Source organism: Enoplosus armatus, chromosome 23, assembly GCF_043641665.1.
Source record: "Enoplosus armatus isolate fEnoArm2 chromosome 23, fEnoArm2.hap1, whole genome shotgun sequence".
Lineage (NCBI taxonomy): Eukaryota > Metazoa > Chordata > Actinopteri > Centrarchiformes > Enoplosidae > Enoplosus > Enoplosus armatus.
The window spans coordinates 9,692,640-9,710,821 of record NC_092202.1 but is presented as its reverse complement, the minus strand read 5'-3'; the positions used below and the strand labels follow the sequence as shown (position 1 = coordinate 9,710,821).

The following is an 18,182-nucleotide window of genomic DNA, read 5'->3' as shown; positions in this document are numbered from 1 at the left end:
GGAATGAGGTGTTAAAGTGAACCTGCTGTCCGCCCACTGACCCAATAAATATTTGGCTTAAAAGTAGCCTCCTGTCCCCTGGCTCTTGCTGATTGGCTTTGATTTAATTTACCCAAAAGGCATTTGCCTCTGCATTTGTGCAATTGACAATATGACACTATCACCAATACTGATTTGAGCTTTAGAAAGATTTTAGAAGAGTTTAAATTCAAAGGTATTGACCAGCCTGCATAGCATGTTGCCAAGCATTAGCTTCGACCTAAATTTCATGCCAGTAAACAAGCAGTTGTTTTTACAGCTGTCAGCTGTCTGACTCTGTATGACCATGCTTGGTTCATGTATTGATGGATTACTATTTCTCTTCTCCAGTTTAAAACACCTGCAAATGCTGGATGTTCAGGGAACGTGCATGAACAAATAGTTGAGCGTACTGTATAAGATGAGTTCATAGGCTACGTTTCAATTATATTTTAAGTTCTTATTAATTTGACTGACATTGCCGTAAAATTGTTGTGTATTTCATTTTAGTGAAAGTATGGAATCACTGCCTCTGTTACAGACTTTGATACCATCTGTCCCAAGATCTACAGGAGACAGATTAAGGTGTTAAGAGATTAACACCTGGGAACCACTGACTTTGATACTTGCTGCGAGGACAGTAAACATGTCAAAACACTCCTTCAATAGCATTCACTGTTAGATAAATTAATTCAAGTAATCTACAGCAAATAGCATCGAGGGGGGTTGTTAGTGAACTCCCCATGGAGTAAGACATTTTCTTGGTCCCGTTTAAGATTCAACTCCGAAGAAAATTTTCAAAATGCACCATAAAAATCAGTTGTTCACTGTCCTATCGTTCCACTTTAGAAGTAGTACAAACAAAATGTGTCAGACAATGGCTTTTGTAACTCTACGTAACATTAGGGAATATGTTGTTGATGGTAATGTTGGTATCACGTGTTGACTGGGAATCGTGATGCAGGTCACTGACCCAGTATCACAATGAATTACCAGCTCAGTAAAATAATCAGTGCCCGAGTTCCAGTTGTCTGAAGAGTAATTTATTATTTCTGAACTAGGAGCCAGTTTGAGCCACAACCAAAGAGTCGCATTAAGATGTAGAAAGATAGGAGGGCAGCGCGGGTGTCCACTGCCAGATAAAATCACTTGCAGAACAGGCTTGAAATGTCCCAGAAAATGACTACTGATTATAGTGTGCCTAAAGCAATGATGAAATCAAACTGAAGCCCAAGAATTTAAATTCCAATTTGAGATATTAAATACTAATGTCAGCTTAAAGCCTGAAAGTAACTTTCTGATCATGTATAACTAATGCTGCTTTTGTCTGCCATTGCAATCATCCATACCTGTTTTGTAGCTATGTTTACATATTTTGCCCTTAAATGGGCAGCAGTAGACACAGCGCCGCTTTGTGATGAACTCGATACCCCAAAGATTGGTGGTTGATTGTTCTGTGTTGCATTGCCAGGACTGAAAACAGACTATATTAGGAGTGAGCTCGGGCTGAGATAGGATCAGTATTGAGTTTAGTTCAGGTGTTAAGTTTGTCAGGATGGTGTGTCATCAGCAGTACGAGCTTATCGATAGGAAGAGAGGATTTGATCAGGTCATCAGTGATTTACTGCCTCTGTGAAAACCGTATTTATTTGACATATGCAGCAATGATACACTAACTTGTAATAACAGTGTTTTGATGAAGATTATGGTTTATTTACACATGGTTTGCCCAGACGTGTCATGTAACATAAAACCAATCTGATAAACACAGTGCTACTCTGAAATCTTACTGCTTATATTAGGTGTAAAGCCTCCTCTACCGGCGTGTGTTTAACACTGATTAGCAAACGTTAGCATGCTAACTCGCTAAACTAAGATGGTGAACACAGTAAACATTATACCAACTAAACATCAACATGTTAGCATTGTCATTGTGAGCATGCTGGTGTTAGCATTTAGCTCAGCCTCACAGAGCAGCTAGCATGGCTGTGGGCTCTCCTTGTACTAGACTGAGAGTTTAAATGTTAAATGTCAAGTTCATTTTTTCTTCCAGAACACATTATCTCTGGATCTTTTACCACTGTTGGACTCAGGACAGATTAGTGCTGTTAATTAATTACCTTGTCGAGTAAAGTGAATCACTGACAAAAATAAGTGTGTTAGTGTGTCTTTGAGAATATTGGCATTCACTGATGCGAGGGTACTTGGGGTAATGTTTTCAAAACCCTTTTCATTATTTAACGGGGTTTTCATGTCACCTGTGTGGAAACAGCCCTTTCTTTTCTAAGCATTAAGTGAAACCAAGAGAGGTCACTGAGACTCATTCAATTAGACGGAGTCGGCCATCACTTGTAACATAGAGTCCGAGTGATCTTCAGACCATTACTGAAGCTGTACTGGCTCACATGCTGGGTGCTGCTCCCTGTAACACTATCATGTAAACTGTCAGAGGATAAGTTGTGCTCCCTTGGAGTCATGGCCTACTTTTGTGAGCCCAGCCCTTTCTGGCGCCGCGGTGGTGAAGGGACGGCGAGGAGCAGGAGCTAAATTGTATAAGTTAAGACCTTGTCTCAGACACAAACAGAAGCTCTTGAGAACAGACACATGGTGCTAGCATCACACACACAGATGTAGCTACACTATTTGAGTCGGATAACATTGGGGGAAAAAAGATTTGTATTATCTAAGTAAGAGAGAGACGGTGAGGAAATGAAATGCAGGGTCTGATGAATGCTATTAATGCCTGAAATTAAAAACTTGGCCAATTTCACACAGATTAAACCTAGAATCTCCCTATCATAGATCCACTTAACCATTTTAATTTGAATCTCACACAAAGTAAGGGGCTTTTGCACTTACTTTATTAAATCCATCCGTCCCATTTGGACCCCCAGGCCATCATTTGCCCCTGCGTAGCACTTACTGTACATACACCCTCATACCACAACAAAGAAGCAGCAAGCTCAGCAGCACCGTTCGTCAACTTCAGCACAAAAATTGGCCCAAGATTTATTGATATCAAGCAGCCATCCGTGGCCAACTGAAGACATATTGGTTTGTACGTGATATAAGTTGATCGAATATTTATTAGCCACTCTTTTTTCGGTTCATGGTTCCAATTGATTTAGGGCTAGTGAGGTTTTACCCTCTAGCTTGACTTTAGCCTTTAGATAAATGACTCCTGAATCACAAACCTTGAGAGAGTGTAGCATTTGAACTGTGATTTAACGGTAATATTCTCACATTCATTTGTCAGGGTTTAAGTATTTTTGCGGCTTTTTCTGCTCATTGATGAAGAAGATACTGTGTAGTAGACCATTTTATGGCTGTAGTCTACAAAGCTAGTTACACTATGTCCCGTGGTAATTATATTTCACTGAGGCATTTTTCTTTGTTTACAACCCTCATGGGGCTTTCGATCTCATTCTCTTGTATTGCTGCAGGCTAAAATGGCTAAGGCAGCTTTGTTACTCAGAGGTGGCTATGAATTACATTTCTGATGAGCTGTACAGTCAGCTACAACCTACCATTATAGCAGGAGTCACTCAGCAAGCTGCTGAGTTCAGTTTTTTTTCTTTTGAGGAAGGCAAAAGTATGGCATGACTCGATGTGTGTGCACGTAATGACTGAATCAGTAAAATGTTTACAGAATCCTCCATTTTTGCTTGATATACTTGATTCTTCAGGACAACACCACCCTTTGTTTTTTTTAACCAGCCGAATGGTAACGTTTGACCTTTGCTGTTAAGGGCACTAGAGCACAGCACGAGCCGCTCTACATAATCACACACATACTAAAGCGTCAGATCCATTTTGTCAATAAACTAAAAGGGCAAACATTACTCAGACAGCCATGACTGCATGCTCTTTTCCTGCCTGATTAAGCGCTGTGTCACTCATGCTGCTTTATTCCACTTTAGAGATCAGTTTTTATTGCCTTCATGTCCGTTCAGCTTTTCACCAACAGTCGTGCTTTCAGTTCTGTTAGTGATAGCACAGATTGTCTGATTTCGTCCTTTCAGTTATGATGATTGCACTACATCCCAAACTTTCTCACTGTTCAGGTACTGAAGAATATTCTGAAGCACACCACTTTCTCCTTGAGCGCAAAGCCAGAAAAGATGTCTCTATGTAGGACAGTAATGCTTCCAAATAAAGCCAGCCTGCTGTCAAAACCAATATCACTTAGTAACAAAAGCAACATCTGTCTATTTCAACCTCAGCGAGGGCGCTCAGACGTCTCCTCTCCACTCAGGAAGGAAGGAAGTGTCAGGCAGGTAATAAGAACAGATGAGAGCTTCACTGTGTCTCTTCATCCTCTAAATCTCACAGTTATTGTGTCATTACAGAGGGCAATGTGACCTGGCCTTAAGCTGACAGCATGACTTAACAGAATCCTCAGTGTCTTTTATGAGAGCTTTGTTGTCCACCATAATGTTGGTTATTGTGTACGCTGTGCCACATCTGAACCAAGAGCCTTTAACCATCTGCTCTGTATCTCTGCAGTGTTTAACTCCGCACACTGTGAGGGCGAAAATGTTGAGACCCACATGGGATTTTCACTTTGCGACCTTTCTGTCAGGGCTCCGTGCCAGCTTGGTGAAAAAGTGTTTGGCAAGATTTTGGGAAATCTTGCTTTAGGTCAAGTTTGGTCAAGCTAAATTCTGCCTCAAGCTCGGCCATTTTCTTTTACTTTGTGTATACATGAAACATCTGTTCCAAATAGAAAATAGAAAAGAACAAGTAATAACATAGAGTAATTCATTTCATTTATGTTATGTAATCGTTAACCACGTTAGCGGCTGCAATGAGATTTTTAGGTTTATTGTGATATATCTCAACAACCATGACATTTTTTACATCCAGGCTACCACAAGGATGAATTGTAATGACTTTGGTATCCCTTAACTTTTCCTCTAATGCTATCATCAGGTCAAATTTTTAATTTATCCAACATTTGGTTTATGACCTAATACCTGTAAAACTAAAGTCATTCCCATCAGCCTCAGCTTTACTTTGTGTTTACTGCTAATAAGCAAATGTTAACATGCTAAATTAACATGGTGAACATGGTAAAGCTTATACCTGCTAAACATCAGCATGTTAGCCTGCTGACATTAGCATGGCTATAGACTCTTAGTCTTGTTATTTTATTTGTAGTTGCAGTATTTTTGACATGTTGATGTTTCTAGAAAATCCCGTTTTGTCTTTTGAGGGAAAAAAAATTCATATAGTCAATATGAAAAAATTGAAGTATACCTTGATTAGTTCTGGTATTGATTTTTGCAGATGGCTTAGCACATTCCTACTTATTGAACTGACCTAAACTGACACCACAACAACCCTCTTCAGGTATCGTTTTTCTCTTGCAGAGCAGTTTTACATTGAGCCATTCTTCTGCTCACAGCCAATTTTCCACTGGACCGTCATGATGTTGCAAGACCAGGTTGCAGATTTATGACGCAATTTTCACAGCCTTTATTCAATGATGTAATTGTTACCACGATGTCCCTTTATAGCCCAGGTTTATGAGGCCTCTTACAATTCCCATCGGCCGTCTTGACATTAGGTTGACTGGTTATAAACATGCCGTGCGCTCTACCTATGCTATTATTTTTACCTGCGATCCCAGCCTTGAAATTAATTCAGTGTTGGCATGATTGACAAATGGTTTGCAGCACTTGAGAGCTCCTTCTCACACCCACTGCTGCCATCAAACCTCACACTAAATTTTTCAGAATAGCCCGGAGCAGGAGGGGAAATGGGCTTTTAGGCAAGGCTCTGAACTTATTACTTAATGTCTTTCACACTCAAAGTAGTGCCGCATATAACATAAGAGACTTGTTTTGTTTGTATTGTGGACATCATTGTAAACCTTGGATAGGCCTCCTCAATTTACTAGTCATGTACCAAGCTGCCTTTGTTACACTGATGGGAGGAAAATACGCTTTTGTCACGGAGCATGCTTGGCTATATGTGAAAAGAGTTGACACCTGATGACATATTAAATTACTCCCTGACGTGAGGTCACAGGCTCGATATCATATTCACAGCAGTCTTTTACACTGATGGCCTACAGTGTGCTAAGAGACATGTTAATAAATAATGTAACCCAGTGAACCAGTTGCAGGTGACTTGCAGCGATGCCATATTTAGGCAGCCTTGAACTTATTCTTTACTGCTATAGGTTTACATGTAGATACACAACAGATAGTAAAGGAGGGACCTCCCCTTGCACTTATTTGCATCTAACTGCGTAGTATTAAATTGTCTGTACATCAAAAGGTCCAGATTGAAATACCTCAAAAACTATTGGATGGATTGCCATGCAATTTTGAGATTCCTAGTACTCGTGCCACCAGCACATCAAAGTTATCATTTATCCAATGAAATATATCAATATCTACTAGATGGATTGGCACAAAATGTTGTAGACATTCACAGTTCCCAGATGACTAATGACTTGGGTAATACGCCTTCTTTATCAGGTCAACATTTTAATTTGCCAAATACTTTGGTTTATGACCGAATACTTGCAAAACAAATGACATGTCCATCAACCTCAGATGTAGCTTTGTGTTTTCTTAGCATGCTAACATTAATGAACATGGCACACATGTTACACATTACCTGCTAAAACAGCGACATATTAACATTGTCATTGTGAGCTTGTCAGCATGCTAACGTTAGCATTTAGCTCGAAGCATGTTAGCCAAATATCAGCCACTCACATTTCTTGTAACTTAGCATAAATGCAAAAACAGCAAGCTAACTACTGTAGCTTACAGCAGATGTTAACAGTTCATGTTCATTCCAAACCAGTTGTGTGTGCTTGTGTTCAGGTTACTGTTACTTGTAAAGTTTACTTACTTTACGTTTCATTATATAATTATTATTTCTGCGACTTTTAAGTCTGCCATATTCAAGAAGTCATCTCTGGTTGCTTTTTGCTGTTGCCTGGTGCAGCTTTAAACTAACACTTTACACTTAGACTTCAATATACTGTGTTGTTGTCCTGAAGAACCAGCTATGAGAAGTAGCCTTTTATCTATATGAACTTTAATAGACCCTCGCCTCTTGCATGTCCAGTTTCCTAGAATGTACTGAGGCTGTTAGTTGCCTGGGTAACTGCAAGACCTAATGCTGTATTTCCCAGGTTACCCTCAGATTGTCCACAAGCGCGGGGTGAGAGCTCGACTCATGAGGCTCTTTCCATGCTCCACAGCCAAAAAGCCATCCTCCAGTAATCAAAGCAAGTGGCTCTTCCAAGGCTCTCTCCCTCACTGTGTCTCTCTGTGATTATTTTTTTTGTTGTTGTTGTTGTCTAAGATGCTTTTCTTTCTGTGGCTTTTCTTGGCAAGGGGGCATAAAACTCAATCGCACATGATTGCTGAAGCTGGAGTTCAGCTACAACATCCATTTTTAGATGTGTTTTTTCCATGTTTCATGTAGAACATTTTGGTTTTACAGTTGGAAAAGTAAAAAAGAGTGCTTGTTGAATGTGTGATTTGATGTGATATTTATATGCAGATTAGTACGTTTAGTCAATTTTTCCCCAAACCCTGTTTGCTGTTTAAATGTTCTTGATGTTCTACATTAATTTTGTCACAACTGAAATATATTTGCATGTTGCAGAATATTTTGGTCATACCCATATGGTGAACACACAAATAGGATGTATAACATGAGTCTAATAACTCCACAGCTACAACTTCTGGACTGATTTGATGATGTGAATGAGATCAAACAGCTATTTTATTTCCTTATGATATATCAGTTAACGTGACCTATGAATACAAAGCATTAGCTCCATAGCAGCAGGTTAATTGTGGTCTGTTAGAGGACGTGGCATTTTGGCTGTGGGCCACAATAAGGCCCACGGAGCTAATGAGGCATCTAGACACTGTGTCACACTTCAGGTATATGAGAGGCCCTGCGCCAACAAGACCAGTCAAATGCTGCGCTGCGAGGACAGTGCAGTCGGTGACGGGGCACAGACAGCATCTGCCATCATTACAAGCCCATTAAAAAGTTTCACAGGGTTCAGCCGCCCTCCTTCATGAAGAGGCTCTCTGCCACGCGGACTTTGTTCTGGGGTCGCAATAACACTAATTACCACTGCTGTCATATTCGGTGTAGAGAAGATGATGTTCTGTTTTGTTTGGTTTTGTGAGGTAACATTTGCAAATAAAGGACCTGGCGTAATGAAGAGAAAAAGGGCTTCACTTTTTTTGTTATTGAGAAGGTTACCTGGAGTTTGTGGCCATTTCATGCAAAAATGCAAATGTTTAGGTTTATTTGCTTAGCTACATTTGGAGGTGTAATGGGATATCTCAAAGTCTTGCCTGAAAACGGCTCTCCCTAACATCTGTTCACATCTGTCCTCTCCAGACAGCGTTGAAGATGAGCTTGAACTATCTGCGGTCCGCCATCGCCCCGAGGGCCTGGAGCAGCTTGAAGCCCAGACACGTTTTTCCCGCAAGGAGCTACAGATCCTTTACCGCGGCTTCAAGAATGTAAGTACCATACATAATGTACGGTGAGCTTTGTTCTCCCTTGGACCTCAAAAAACATGTTTTCTTTTGATTTTATTTGCTTTCTTCTTTCTTTCTTTTTTTTACCTCCTTCTATAGTTGACAGAGGTGTTAAAGTTTCTACAGCTCCACTTCTACTTCGTCCACTCTGTTTGTGTTGCATTAAAATAATAATCAGTGGTGCATCTGAGGAATACTATTTTGCTGAATCATCTTGAACTAAATGTTATCACGTCCAATTTTGCTTACCACAGAAAATTTTAATTTCTGTACATTGCCAAGGATAATTAGGTCATATCGCAAACACATTGTGGAAGGTTACTGACGAGCAATCAGGTCGAAGTCCTCCAGAGCAGCCCATATAAAATCACCTCACTTCATTGTCATTTCTGGTGTGAGGCGTAATGAGATGACCCAGAATTAACTCAACCCAAATTGTCTGGCAATGAAAGCGAGGAGGATAGTGAGAGTCCTGTGATAGTGGAATTCCCGTAGGGCTTCAGTTTCCTGTTGAGCCTGCACTGTGCTCCAGCCAAGTCCCTGCAAAGCCTGCCCATTAGTCCGCTTCCACTTGAGACAGAGTAAGAGGTAAGAAGTGTACTAATGAGGCCTTTAATTTGTGCCGCACACTCTGCCTGACTTCTGCGCTGAGGGAGAGAATACTGCATATGTTTATAGACAGCCTCCCAGGTTTTTGGGTTTTTTTACATTGCAGATTTTGCATTTTATTTTTAGCCAGGATACTGGTATGACTCTTGGGATGGCAATGTCTGTCGGTCGGTCCACCACTTTTGTCCAGCCTGAAATATCTCAACAGCTATTGGATGGATTACCATGGCATTCTATACAGACATTCATGGTTGAACTTGTCACATCATACAGTTATTTTGTATGCTAAGGATAAACCTTGTTTTCTTTTGTATTCAAAGTGACTTGTCACTGCTGCGTAATTACGCAGATGTTGTTGTGGCAGAAGTTTAAATTGGACAAAGCAAAAGCGTCATGGCACTTGTACAGCTGCTAAATAGCTTTCGTCCATCAGTCCATAGTGTAGCTCGTTTTTTAACCGCCAGGGTCAAACAGCTCATCTCTGTCTTGCCGCAGCTCGGTGACATTGGCAGAATAAAGGCGAGCTTTTAAGGCCAGCCAGACTAATAGAAGCTGGCAAGGTTCCCAAGATGCGAAATGTGGCCCTTTGTCCTTGCTGTCCAGGATTTCGAAGCAAATTAAATGCCTTTAATGCAGGTGGCAAGATGAGGTCATTTGTCTTGACAACATACTTGTCATTCACTTGTAGTGCAGGTGGCTTTATCTTAAATCCAGCAATATGTCCAGCAGGGACCAAAACAAGACCTATGGCTCTGGGTCTTGCTCTTAAGGTGAAATTTGAGCAAAGGTCACATTAAAGGTATGAGAGAGTCCATTGTTTCATAAATCCCTTGACCCCAGACTACAGGAAAATATCACAACATTGTCCTCACGTCTGGTTAAATCTGCTGGGCTTTCACAGTTCACAGTTTGGGCCATCGCCTCGGGCATTAGATTAAGATCTCACAGTTTCTATTCCATCAGCAACGATGCCTTTGTTCACAGGTTTATTTCATTCCCCACTCTGCTTATTGCCACATCGTTTCACAAGTCTCGGAAAGGAATTTCACAAATTGTGTTTGTGGTTTTATTATCATGGATGAGCACATTCTACAAGCATATCACATGAATACAAATACATTTTCTGACCTTGCACTCCATCTAATGAGATTGGCTGTGTAAAATGTAACAACATGCAAGAGCAAGTGGAAAATTACACCCTCATTTGTTATCATTCTACACAACATACAACTATTATTTTACTATACTATGATTCAGAGGTGGATAAAGGAATATGCACATATGAAAAGCTCCAATAAAATGGGTGATAAGATATAGAAAATAAACAACTATAAATGCATCTTCACAAATTCCATTAGCATCCATGTTTCCCAAGATGCTGAGCTAAATTCCTTAAATTATAAATATAAAATATCTAAATGTAAATTATTTTATGTCCTTAATGGGGTAATTTTAATCATCTCTGTGCTTCACTGATGCAGTGAAAAATGCATTATAAGAAAACAGCTTACCCAAAAGCTAAATATTAATGACTTGTGTAAAGAACAGTGTGTGAATGAGGTCCTGACTTCTAGCTTAACAACATCAAAGTTTATCCTGACGGGACCTTAAGGCTGTTCAGGCATCAAGTGAGGGTAACTATTTCACTGAACTTTGAATTGAATTGCAGAGGCACTGCATTGTACGTGATGATAACTAGATAACACACTGGCTTTATTCTCAATTGAAAAACTGCCTCCCTCGCCAATGTCACCACAAGGCTGAAAAGAGACGATAAAATCCGATCAGATGGATTCTGCCGTCAGTGTGAGGCCTCGGCTCAACAATCACAAAGTTTTACTGACCTTTAATTTTCCTTCAGGTTTGTGAAGATGACTTAGCGAGGTTAGAAGAAGAGGCTGACTTGGAACACCGCCATTTCGTATATTACTGTCGCACTTAATCAGTGTGTTATTAGTGTTGACAGCTGTAATTGCCCATCTGTGTACACACACACACGCACACACAGGCGTGCACAGACTCTACAAGCGATGTGAAATTACATGTTTGAAGAATCTCCCCCTCCTCACTTAAACTGCTTAATTACATGACATTTCCTTGCACTACTTCAACAAAAGGTTGACTGTTGACAACCCACTCACTGCAGAGTTGTAGAACATAAACAATGCTCTAATTAACAGAAGCTCTACTAAACAACAAATACTGTCTGTGTCAAATGTACAAAGAGGCTGTGGAGAAACTACTTTTGGAGTGGATGTGTTTCATGTTCAAGGTTTTCTCCCGATGCTGAACTTCTCTGCAGTCGTCTGTTGAGTTTCTCAGTTTGCTAAACAACATCAGAATTATATTCCAGCAGAGAGTTCAGTGAGAAGATTGATACAACTCTCATATCTGTCCATTAAATATGAAGCTACAGCTTGTCCAAGGAGTCACTGCGCCCTGCCAAGACCTACCTACTTTGACCAGTAACTGTAAAACTAATACCATTCCGATCAGCCTCAGTTCTACTTTGAGTATAGCGCTAATTAGCAGAAACACACTAAACTAAGATGGTAAATGAGGCTAATTAGCAAATGTTAGCATGCTAATACACTAAACTCAGTTGGTGAACGAGGCTAATTAGCAAATGTTAGCATGCTTACATGTTAAACATTATACCTGCAAAACATCAGCATGTTAGCATTGTCATTGTGAGCATGTTAGCATTCTGATGTTCAACCAGCACTGCGAGTACACCCTTACAAACCCGCTAGCATGGCTATCGACACTTGGTCTTGTTTATCGTCAGATAGAGCCAAGGTAGCTGTGTCCCCTGCTTCCAGTCTTTATGCTATGCCAAGCTAAGCTAACTGTGTGCTGGCTGTCATTCATATTTAATTCATATTTCATATTCATATTTAATGTACAGTCATGATAGTGGTATCAATCTTCTCATCTAACTCTTTGAAAGAAAATAAGGGTATTTCCATAAAGGTAACTATTCCTTTAAAATGTGTTTGCATCTGCACTTATTTTTCCACAAAATATATTTCCCAAAAGGGCAAAATCTCAAAATTTCAAACAGCTTGTATAGTTCCACAATCGCCAATATGATTCACATGCTACTTAGTCTGTCCACCACCGAGAGTAGTTTCCTCCATGCTACATCATTTGGATTTATATGCTCAATTAACGTGAACAGCACCACACACTCCACACACACTTCAATAAATCAGGTCGCAGACAGACAAACTACAATATGGAGACAGACTTCTGTCTCATTCTGTCTCCCTAACTATCCCAAAATTCTTGACCTCACCTCACCCCACACGGTATGTAACTGGGTCTGTGAGACAACAGAAGAAGAGTCTCAGGGGACTCATGCAGACAACCTTGCAGCATCCGCTTAGCTTGAAACAAAAGGAGCCTGTTTGAAGCAAGACAACAAGGTTTCATCTGTATTTTTTCACCCCCACAGCGCTGTTTCCCAAAGTGGCTGATCAGACATGGTCACAGGAAGGAGGAAACCCACTGTGCCCTGTGATTCTTACTAGGTTGCTCACACTGAGAAAATTGTTTCACTCTCACATCCCATCATCCCAGAGAAATGGAGCAAGTAACTGGCTGTAGCGAACTCAAGCAAAGTTTCTTTCAAATATGAAATAAATTTGAAATCAAATTGATTATTTTAAACATTTAATTTCCAGATAAAGGTACACAAAAAGTAGATGCAGAAGCGCATAGGTATATTATCACTTTTTCTTTATTTCCTGGCTGTCTGATTTCTGTTGCAACTGCATCACAGAGGTGTTTGTGTTATTGTATTCCCCCCATGTACAGTCTGTTCCATATCTTCGATTTCCTACAACAACCACCACTATGGCCACGGTTTATTTTCTTGTGTAAAAAAGCCCAGAGACATGGGGTGTGCCTCCCGGGTTTGGAAATTGTCTATATAGGTGGAGCATTTCCTCTGTTCCAAAGATGCAATATCCTGCCTGAGTGTGCAGCCTCACACCAAGCAGAAATTGAATGTGCAAAACTAGCTGCCTTTATCGCTGTGCTGCTCTGAGCAAGGTCATCCACCAAGTCTTTGGTTGGCGCTTTTCTTTTTAAAGAGACAAAAGCATCCTTCTTGGAGGTGTTATGTAAGAGTATTCAGTCTTTTCCACTGAATGCTACCAGATAACCACAGGTGGGGGCCTTTGAATAGCTGTGGAAAGGGTATCTATTGAAGCTCAGATGGTTTGCAGTTTAAATACCACTGGACTGAACACGAGTCTGTATCTATTCCATGCTGTCTGAGAAAGTGAAGGGTGGAAGTAACAAAAACAAAACAATGCATCCTTGATAGAATAAAATGTCACCATTCTAATGCACCTTTCCTCAATAGACAATGAAATGAACTAGCAACTAATGTCTTCATTTGAAGTTGGAGGCTAACTTCACATCAAACTGTAGTTACAGTGTTTCACTGCCCTCTCATGCTGAAAACTTCAGGTCTGTTGCACCTCTAACCACACTCAAAAGTGATGTCACGGTGTACTTGACACACTCAGGAGTACACTTCTACATCACTGAAACAAGGTAACAGGTACCACTAGAGGTCAACAAGATTTTCAGCTGGTGTTCAGTCACTCTTAATATTGTCATCTAATTGATTTTTAAAAAGAAATGTTTATTAAGGTAAAGTTTGGCCGCATTTGAAGGCTGCCTTTAGTTCAGCTTCTTCAATGTTTTAAACCCCCCCCCCTCTATATTGTGAAGTACAGTGCACTGGGGGTATAAAAGTTGCAGTCACACATGTTTAAGTTGTATATTGGATGATTGGCACGTTTTAAACTCCGATTTAAGGCGAGGACTTTAATATAGGAGGGGGTCTTTAACATAACTGCTGAATGACGTGCAATTCCAATTTGTCTTCCAGGAATGTCCCAGCGGAGTCGTCAACGAAGACACGTTTAAAGACATCTACGCGCAGTTCTTCCCGCAAGGAGGTTTGTGTCATGTTCTTATTCTGAAGGAGCCCACTGCTGTGTTTCTGCAGCTGCTTCTTATCTCCTCTGTGTGCTGGACGGACATAAATTGTCTTTCACTCATGTTTACAAAAAGTCCAGAGTGCTTTAACTTAAACTTCCATCCAAGACAATGTTAGGGAGAGAAAGTAGTTTGTATAAAGCAGCCTGGAGTTGCTCGCTGTTGGCTCGCTCATCATTATGCAAAATTCAACCCGAGGAACAAGAGAGAGAACATTAGGAGGCTTTGATATATCTGTTCAGAGAGAAGAAAGTCAGACCAGTAAATATAATGACTCACCATACAGGAAAGAATGATAAAACTGTTAGCTCTAAGCATATTGTTCTTCTCTCTTATCATGAAAGAAACGTTTTTCTTTGAAGTTGTTCAGAAAAAGCTAGAAAAATGTCCTTTGAACTGTTTGCAGTAGGTGTTAATTGAGCTGTAATCACGGCAGATGTTTTCTTTGATTTCATGCGTATGTTTGTTCCCTCCATAGATGCTTCTACGTATGCACATTTCCTGTTCAATGCATTTGACACAGATCACAATGGCTCTGTGAGTTTTGAGGTAAGCCAAGTATCGTCATGTTGCTACTGTGAAAGGGGTCAGATTTATTAGTCAGACAACGTATCAGGGACATGACTACATTTGGGTTTTCCCATTGCTACACGCCTAAAGTAAAGAAGTAAGCCCTGTCCTGCTCCGAGGTCTCCTACAAAACTACATCAAACATAACATGTTTAAAGCTTTGACACCACAAGCCCCTAAGGTGTTACGCTGAAGCTTTATGTAACCTGCAACCCCGATAATTTGAATTTTGCTACTTGAGATGCTATCAACATGCGATTAATATTTATGAACGGCATATATTTGCTTATTAGGACAGAAAAGCTGTCATTATGCCAAACCAGAGCCTCACTGGCTGATGTGCAGGTCCATTCTGTTCAAAAGTACGGCGACTCCCTGAGGCCTGACCCAGATTGTGAGTCGGCTAATCATTTGAATAACGAGGCATTTTTGATTCATAATGGCTACCCTCTTGCTGTTCCATCATTTGCTTCCATTAATACCTGACACGGTATCCTTGCAGAGATTTTGATGTATGAAATCGGCTGAAATGCTACCTACATTTAATATGCATGGTGAATGTTGTTACTTTATGTTTTGTTCATCTCATAGGTTTTCGAGTACTTTCTGTTTACAAAAAGGCAAGTTTCTAAATGTGTTTAATTTGTACAATTCTCAGTGAATCTTGTTGTTACTGCAGGATTTTGTTATGGGCCTTTCCATCCTCCTGCGAGGCACAATCCAGGAAAAACTCAACTGGGCTTTCAACCTGTATGATATCAATAAAGATGGATATATCACTAAAGAGGTACGTCCCTTTAGACAGTGCCAACAGTGAAAGGTCATGAGACTCTCTTGTTAGCAGTATGTAGCCGTGCAGATTTTGTTTTGAGATACTCTTCTCTGAGATATTTGCCTTCACTCCGATACATTCGAGCTGAAAGCGTTGCTTTGAGCTAAATGCTAACGTCAGCATGCTAACATCCTCACAATGACCATGTTTAACAGGGGTAATATTTACCATGTTCACCCTCCTAGTCTCTTAGTTTAGAATGTTAGCATGCTAACATTAGATAATTAGCACTAAACACAAAGTTCAGGCTGACAGGAACGTCATTAGTTTTGCAGGTATTTGATTATAAATGACAAATACAACATTTTTGCTGATGTGTACCAAATATGATTGAAATCCGTTCAATAGTTGAGATATCCTTTCTTTCTGCAACCTTTCTGTACCATGAATGTCTGTACAGAATTCCATGGCAATCCATCAAATAGTTGTTGAGATATTTCAGCCTGGACCAAAGTTGTGGGCCAACTAACAGCCATTCACATCCCTTTAAACACTGACAGGCAAACCGTGTCCCTGAGACTCTGGATGATAATAACACTTTTCATAGGGACTATTTCTTTCAGCAAGTAGTTTCAATAGAAATTGAGAGTTGTGTCATTTTTCATGTAAAATTCCATTCACGGTAATTACATTGGAGAAGCAGCAGAAATCCCTGAGAGGGATAGCTCAAAATCTCAAGCCCATAAAACCAAAATTATCTGCATGGCTTCCCATTAGGGGTAAATGAGGAACGGACCTGACCCTTTTCTTCTCGCAGGAAATGCTAGACATCATGAAGGCCATCTACGACATGATGGGGAAATGTACATACCCTGTCCTCAAAGAGGAGACGCCTCGTCAGCATGTAGAAGTGTTCTTTCAGGCAAGTGTCTCGTTGGCAGCATTCACTGTACTGTAAATCAGTCAGTCACAGTAAAGAGGCTTTGGAAAACATTCTTTATTTGTTTTTCATCTCTCCTTCTCTCCAACAGAAGATGGATAAGAATAAAGACGGAGTGGTAACCATAGACGAGTTCATCGACTGCTGCCAAAATGTAAGCCGGATACCCGACACGTCTCTTTCTCTGCTGTTGGCACACTTGGCATTTTCTCATTAAGTTTGTGTCCTGTTTTTTTTTTCTGTGCGCAGGATGAAAACATCATGCGATCAATGCACCTCTTTGAAAATGTTCTTTAACTTTTGGCTGACTGTGGAGGCTTTGGAAGAGAACATCATCTTTAGCTTGGCCCAATAGCTGACTTGGACTCATACTGTGTACAGAGTGCTATGCAGACTTTTGACCGTAGATGAAATATTGTACATTACTGTGGGCCACAAGTAGGAGTAGGCAATATGGTGTGAACACTCTGGAATGAGTTGCCTTTTTAGCATTTTATTGAATAAGTAGAATTTCTATTACATAAAAACAAATAGAAAGGTTTTTGAAGCTATAGGCTTGATTTCCACCATCTGTCTCTGGAGTGTCTTTCTATTCGCTGAACAGTTCTGATAACTGAAAAAAAGTGATGAAGGGGTTCCTTCTATCTCTGTTGCAGCCTTGACTAGTTTTATTTACTGCCAAGTGAAATCACTGTGACTTTTTACAGCATCAAAAAAAAGAAAACTGAACAAAATATCTGAAGTCTCTGTTTTGACATTCCAGACTGGCTCTCAATTCCAGAGTGTTCTTACCTCCGACTTAGTTAACCATTGTGGTGTGTCTGTTTGCTCTTTTTGAAGGGAGCATTTAGAGAGAGAGAATTAAAAAAAAACATACATTGTACCATTTTCAATTGTATATACTATAGATAAAGCATTAGATAAGAACTCTGTGAGAAACTTTTCAACTTTTTGTTCATGTTTACTTGCCAACTAGAATGAGACAACACAAGGATTGTATTGATGTCAAAAACCGGACCATAATATCGATGGTTTGTCTACAGAAGCACACAGGTAGCTATATTTACCACGAGTATAACATTAGACAACGATATCTTTGTCATAAGATAAATGCTGCTTTCAGTGTATTTCATTTAACCCTGTGTATGTATGTTCCCTGTAAAGTAAACCATCTATCAATATGTTTTTTTTTGTCTTTGAAGCACTCTGTAGTTTACACTAAGAGCAGTGCTTGAGGTTATTTATATGGTATTATGGTCATTGTACAAAAGATCGTCAGTTGTACAGTATTAAATGAAAGTTTGCTGCCGGGTGAATTTCAGGTCTTTAGGTTTGTTCATGTGATTCACTGTTTTTATCAGAAAGGGCAGTGGGGTTTGGTTGTTGATACAAACACTGTAACTTTGTGTTATACTCATTGTTTTTGGGTCGTCGGCAAACACACTTCCTGCTGTTTCCCTCCTCCTCGTCCTGACGGGCTCAAGTCCAGCTGCCCACACCTATTCAGCCTGATTGGTTCCTGCTGCCTGTGATTAAAGCATTGCTTGGCCCTAAATGTGAGCAAACACAAGGCATGCTGGGTAGAAGTCTCACTCACTGACTTCCTCTTGCTCGTTGGAAACTACTGGATCACTGAGAGAAGTGTCTGGACATTATGTAAGTAAGTGTTGCAAAATGACTTTTTCTTTTTTCTTCTTTTTCACAACGACTTGGATATCGGATA

The 18,182-nt window shown here is 40.1% G+C and overlaps 1 protein-coding gene across 3 annotated transcripts in view; it reads left to right on the top strand.

Annotated features, from left to right (window-relative positions):
- kcnip4a (potassium voltage-gated channel interacting protein 4a) overlaps positions 1-16,756 on the top strand; it is a 124,564-nt gene extending 107,808 nt beyond the window's left edge. For 2 of the 3 annotated variants that reach the window (XM_070929567.1, XM_070929566.1), the window contains exons 2-8: positions 8,410-8,534; positions 14,068-14,137; positions 14,656-14,726; positions 15,427-15,534; positions 16,337-16,441; positions 16,551-16,613; positions 16,709-16,756. In XM_070929567.1, the coding sequence (XP_070785668.1) occupies positions 8,410-8,534; positions 14,068-14,137; positions 14,656-14,726; positions 15,427-15,534; positions 16,337-16,441; positions 16,551-16,613; positions 16,709-16,756 (590 nt within the window). Of the gene's footprint in view, positions 1-7,174; positions 7,271-8,409; positions 8,535-14,067; positions 14,138-14,655; positions 14,727-15,426; positions 15,535-16,336; positions 16,442-16,550; positions 16,614-16,708 lie in introns of all 3 variants that reach the window. The other variant, XM_070929565.1, reaches the window with a different exon arrangement.
- The last annotated feature ends 1,426 nt before the right edge of the window (positions 16,757-18,182 follow it).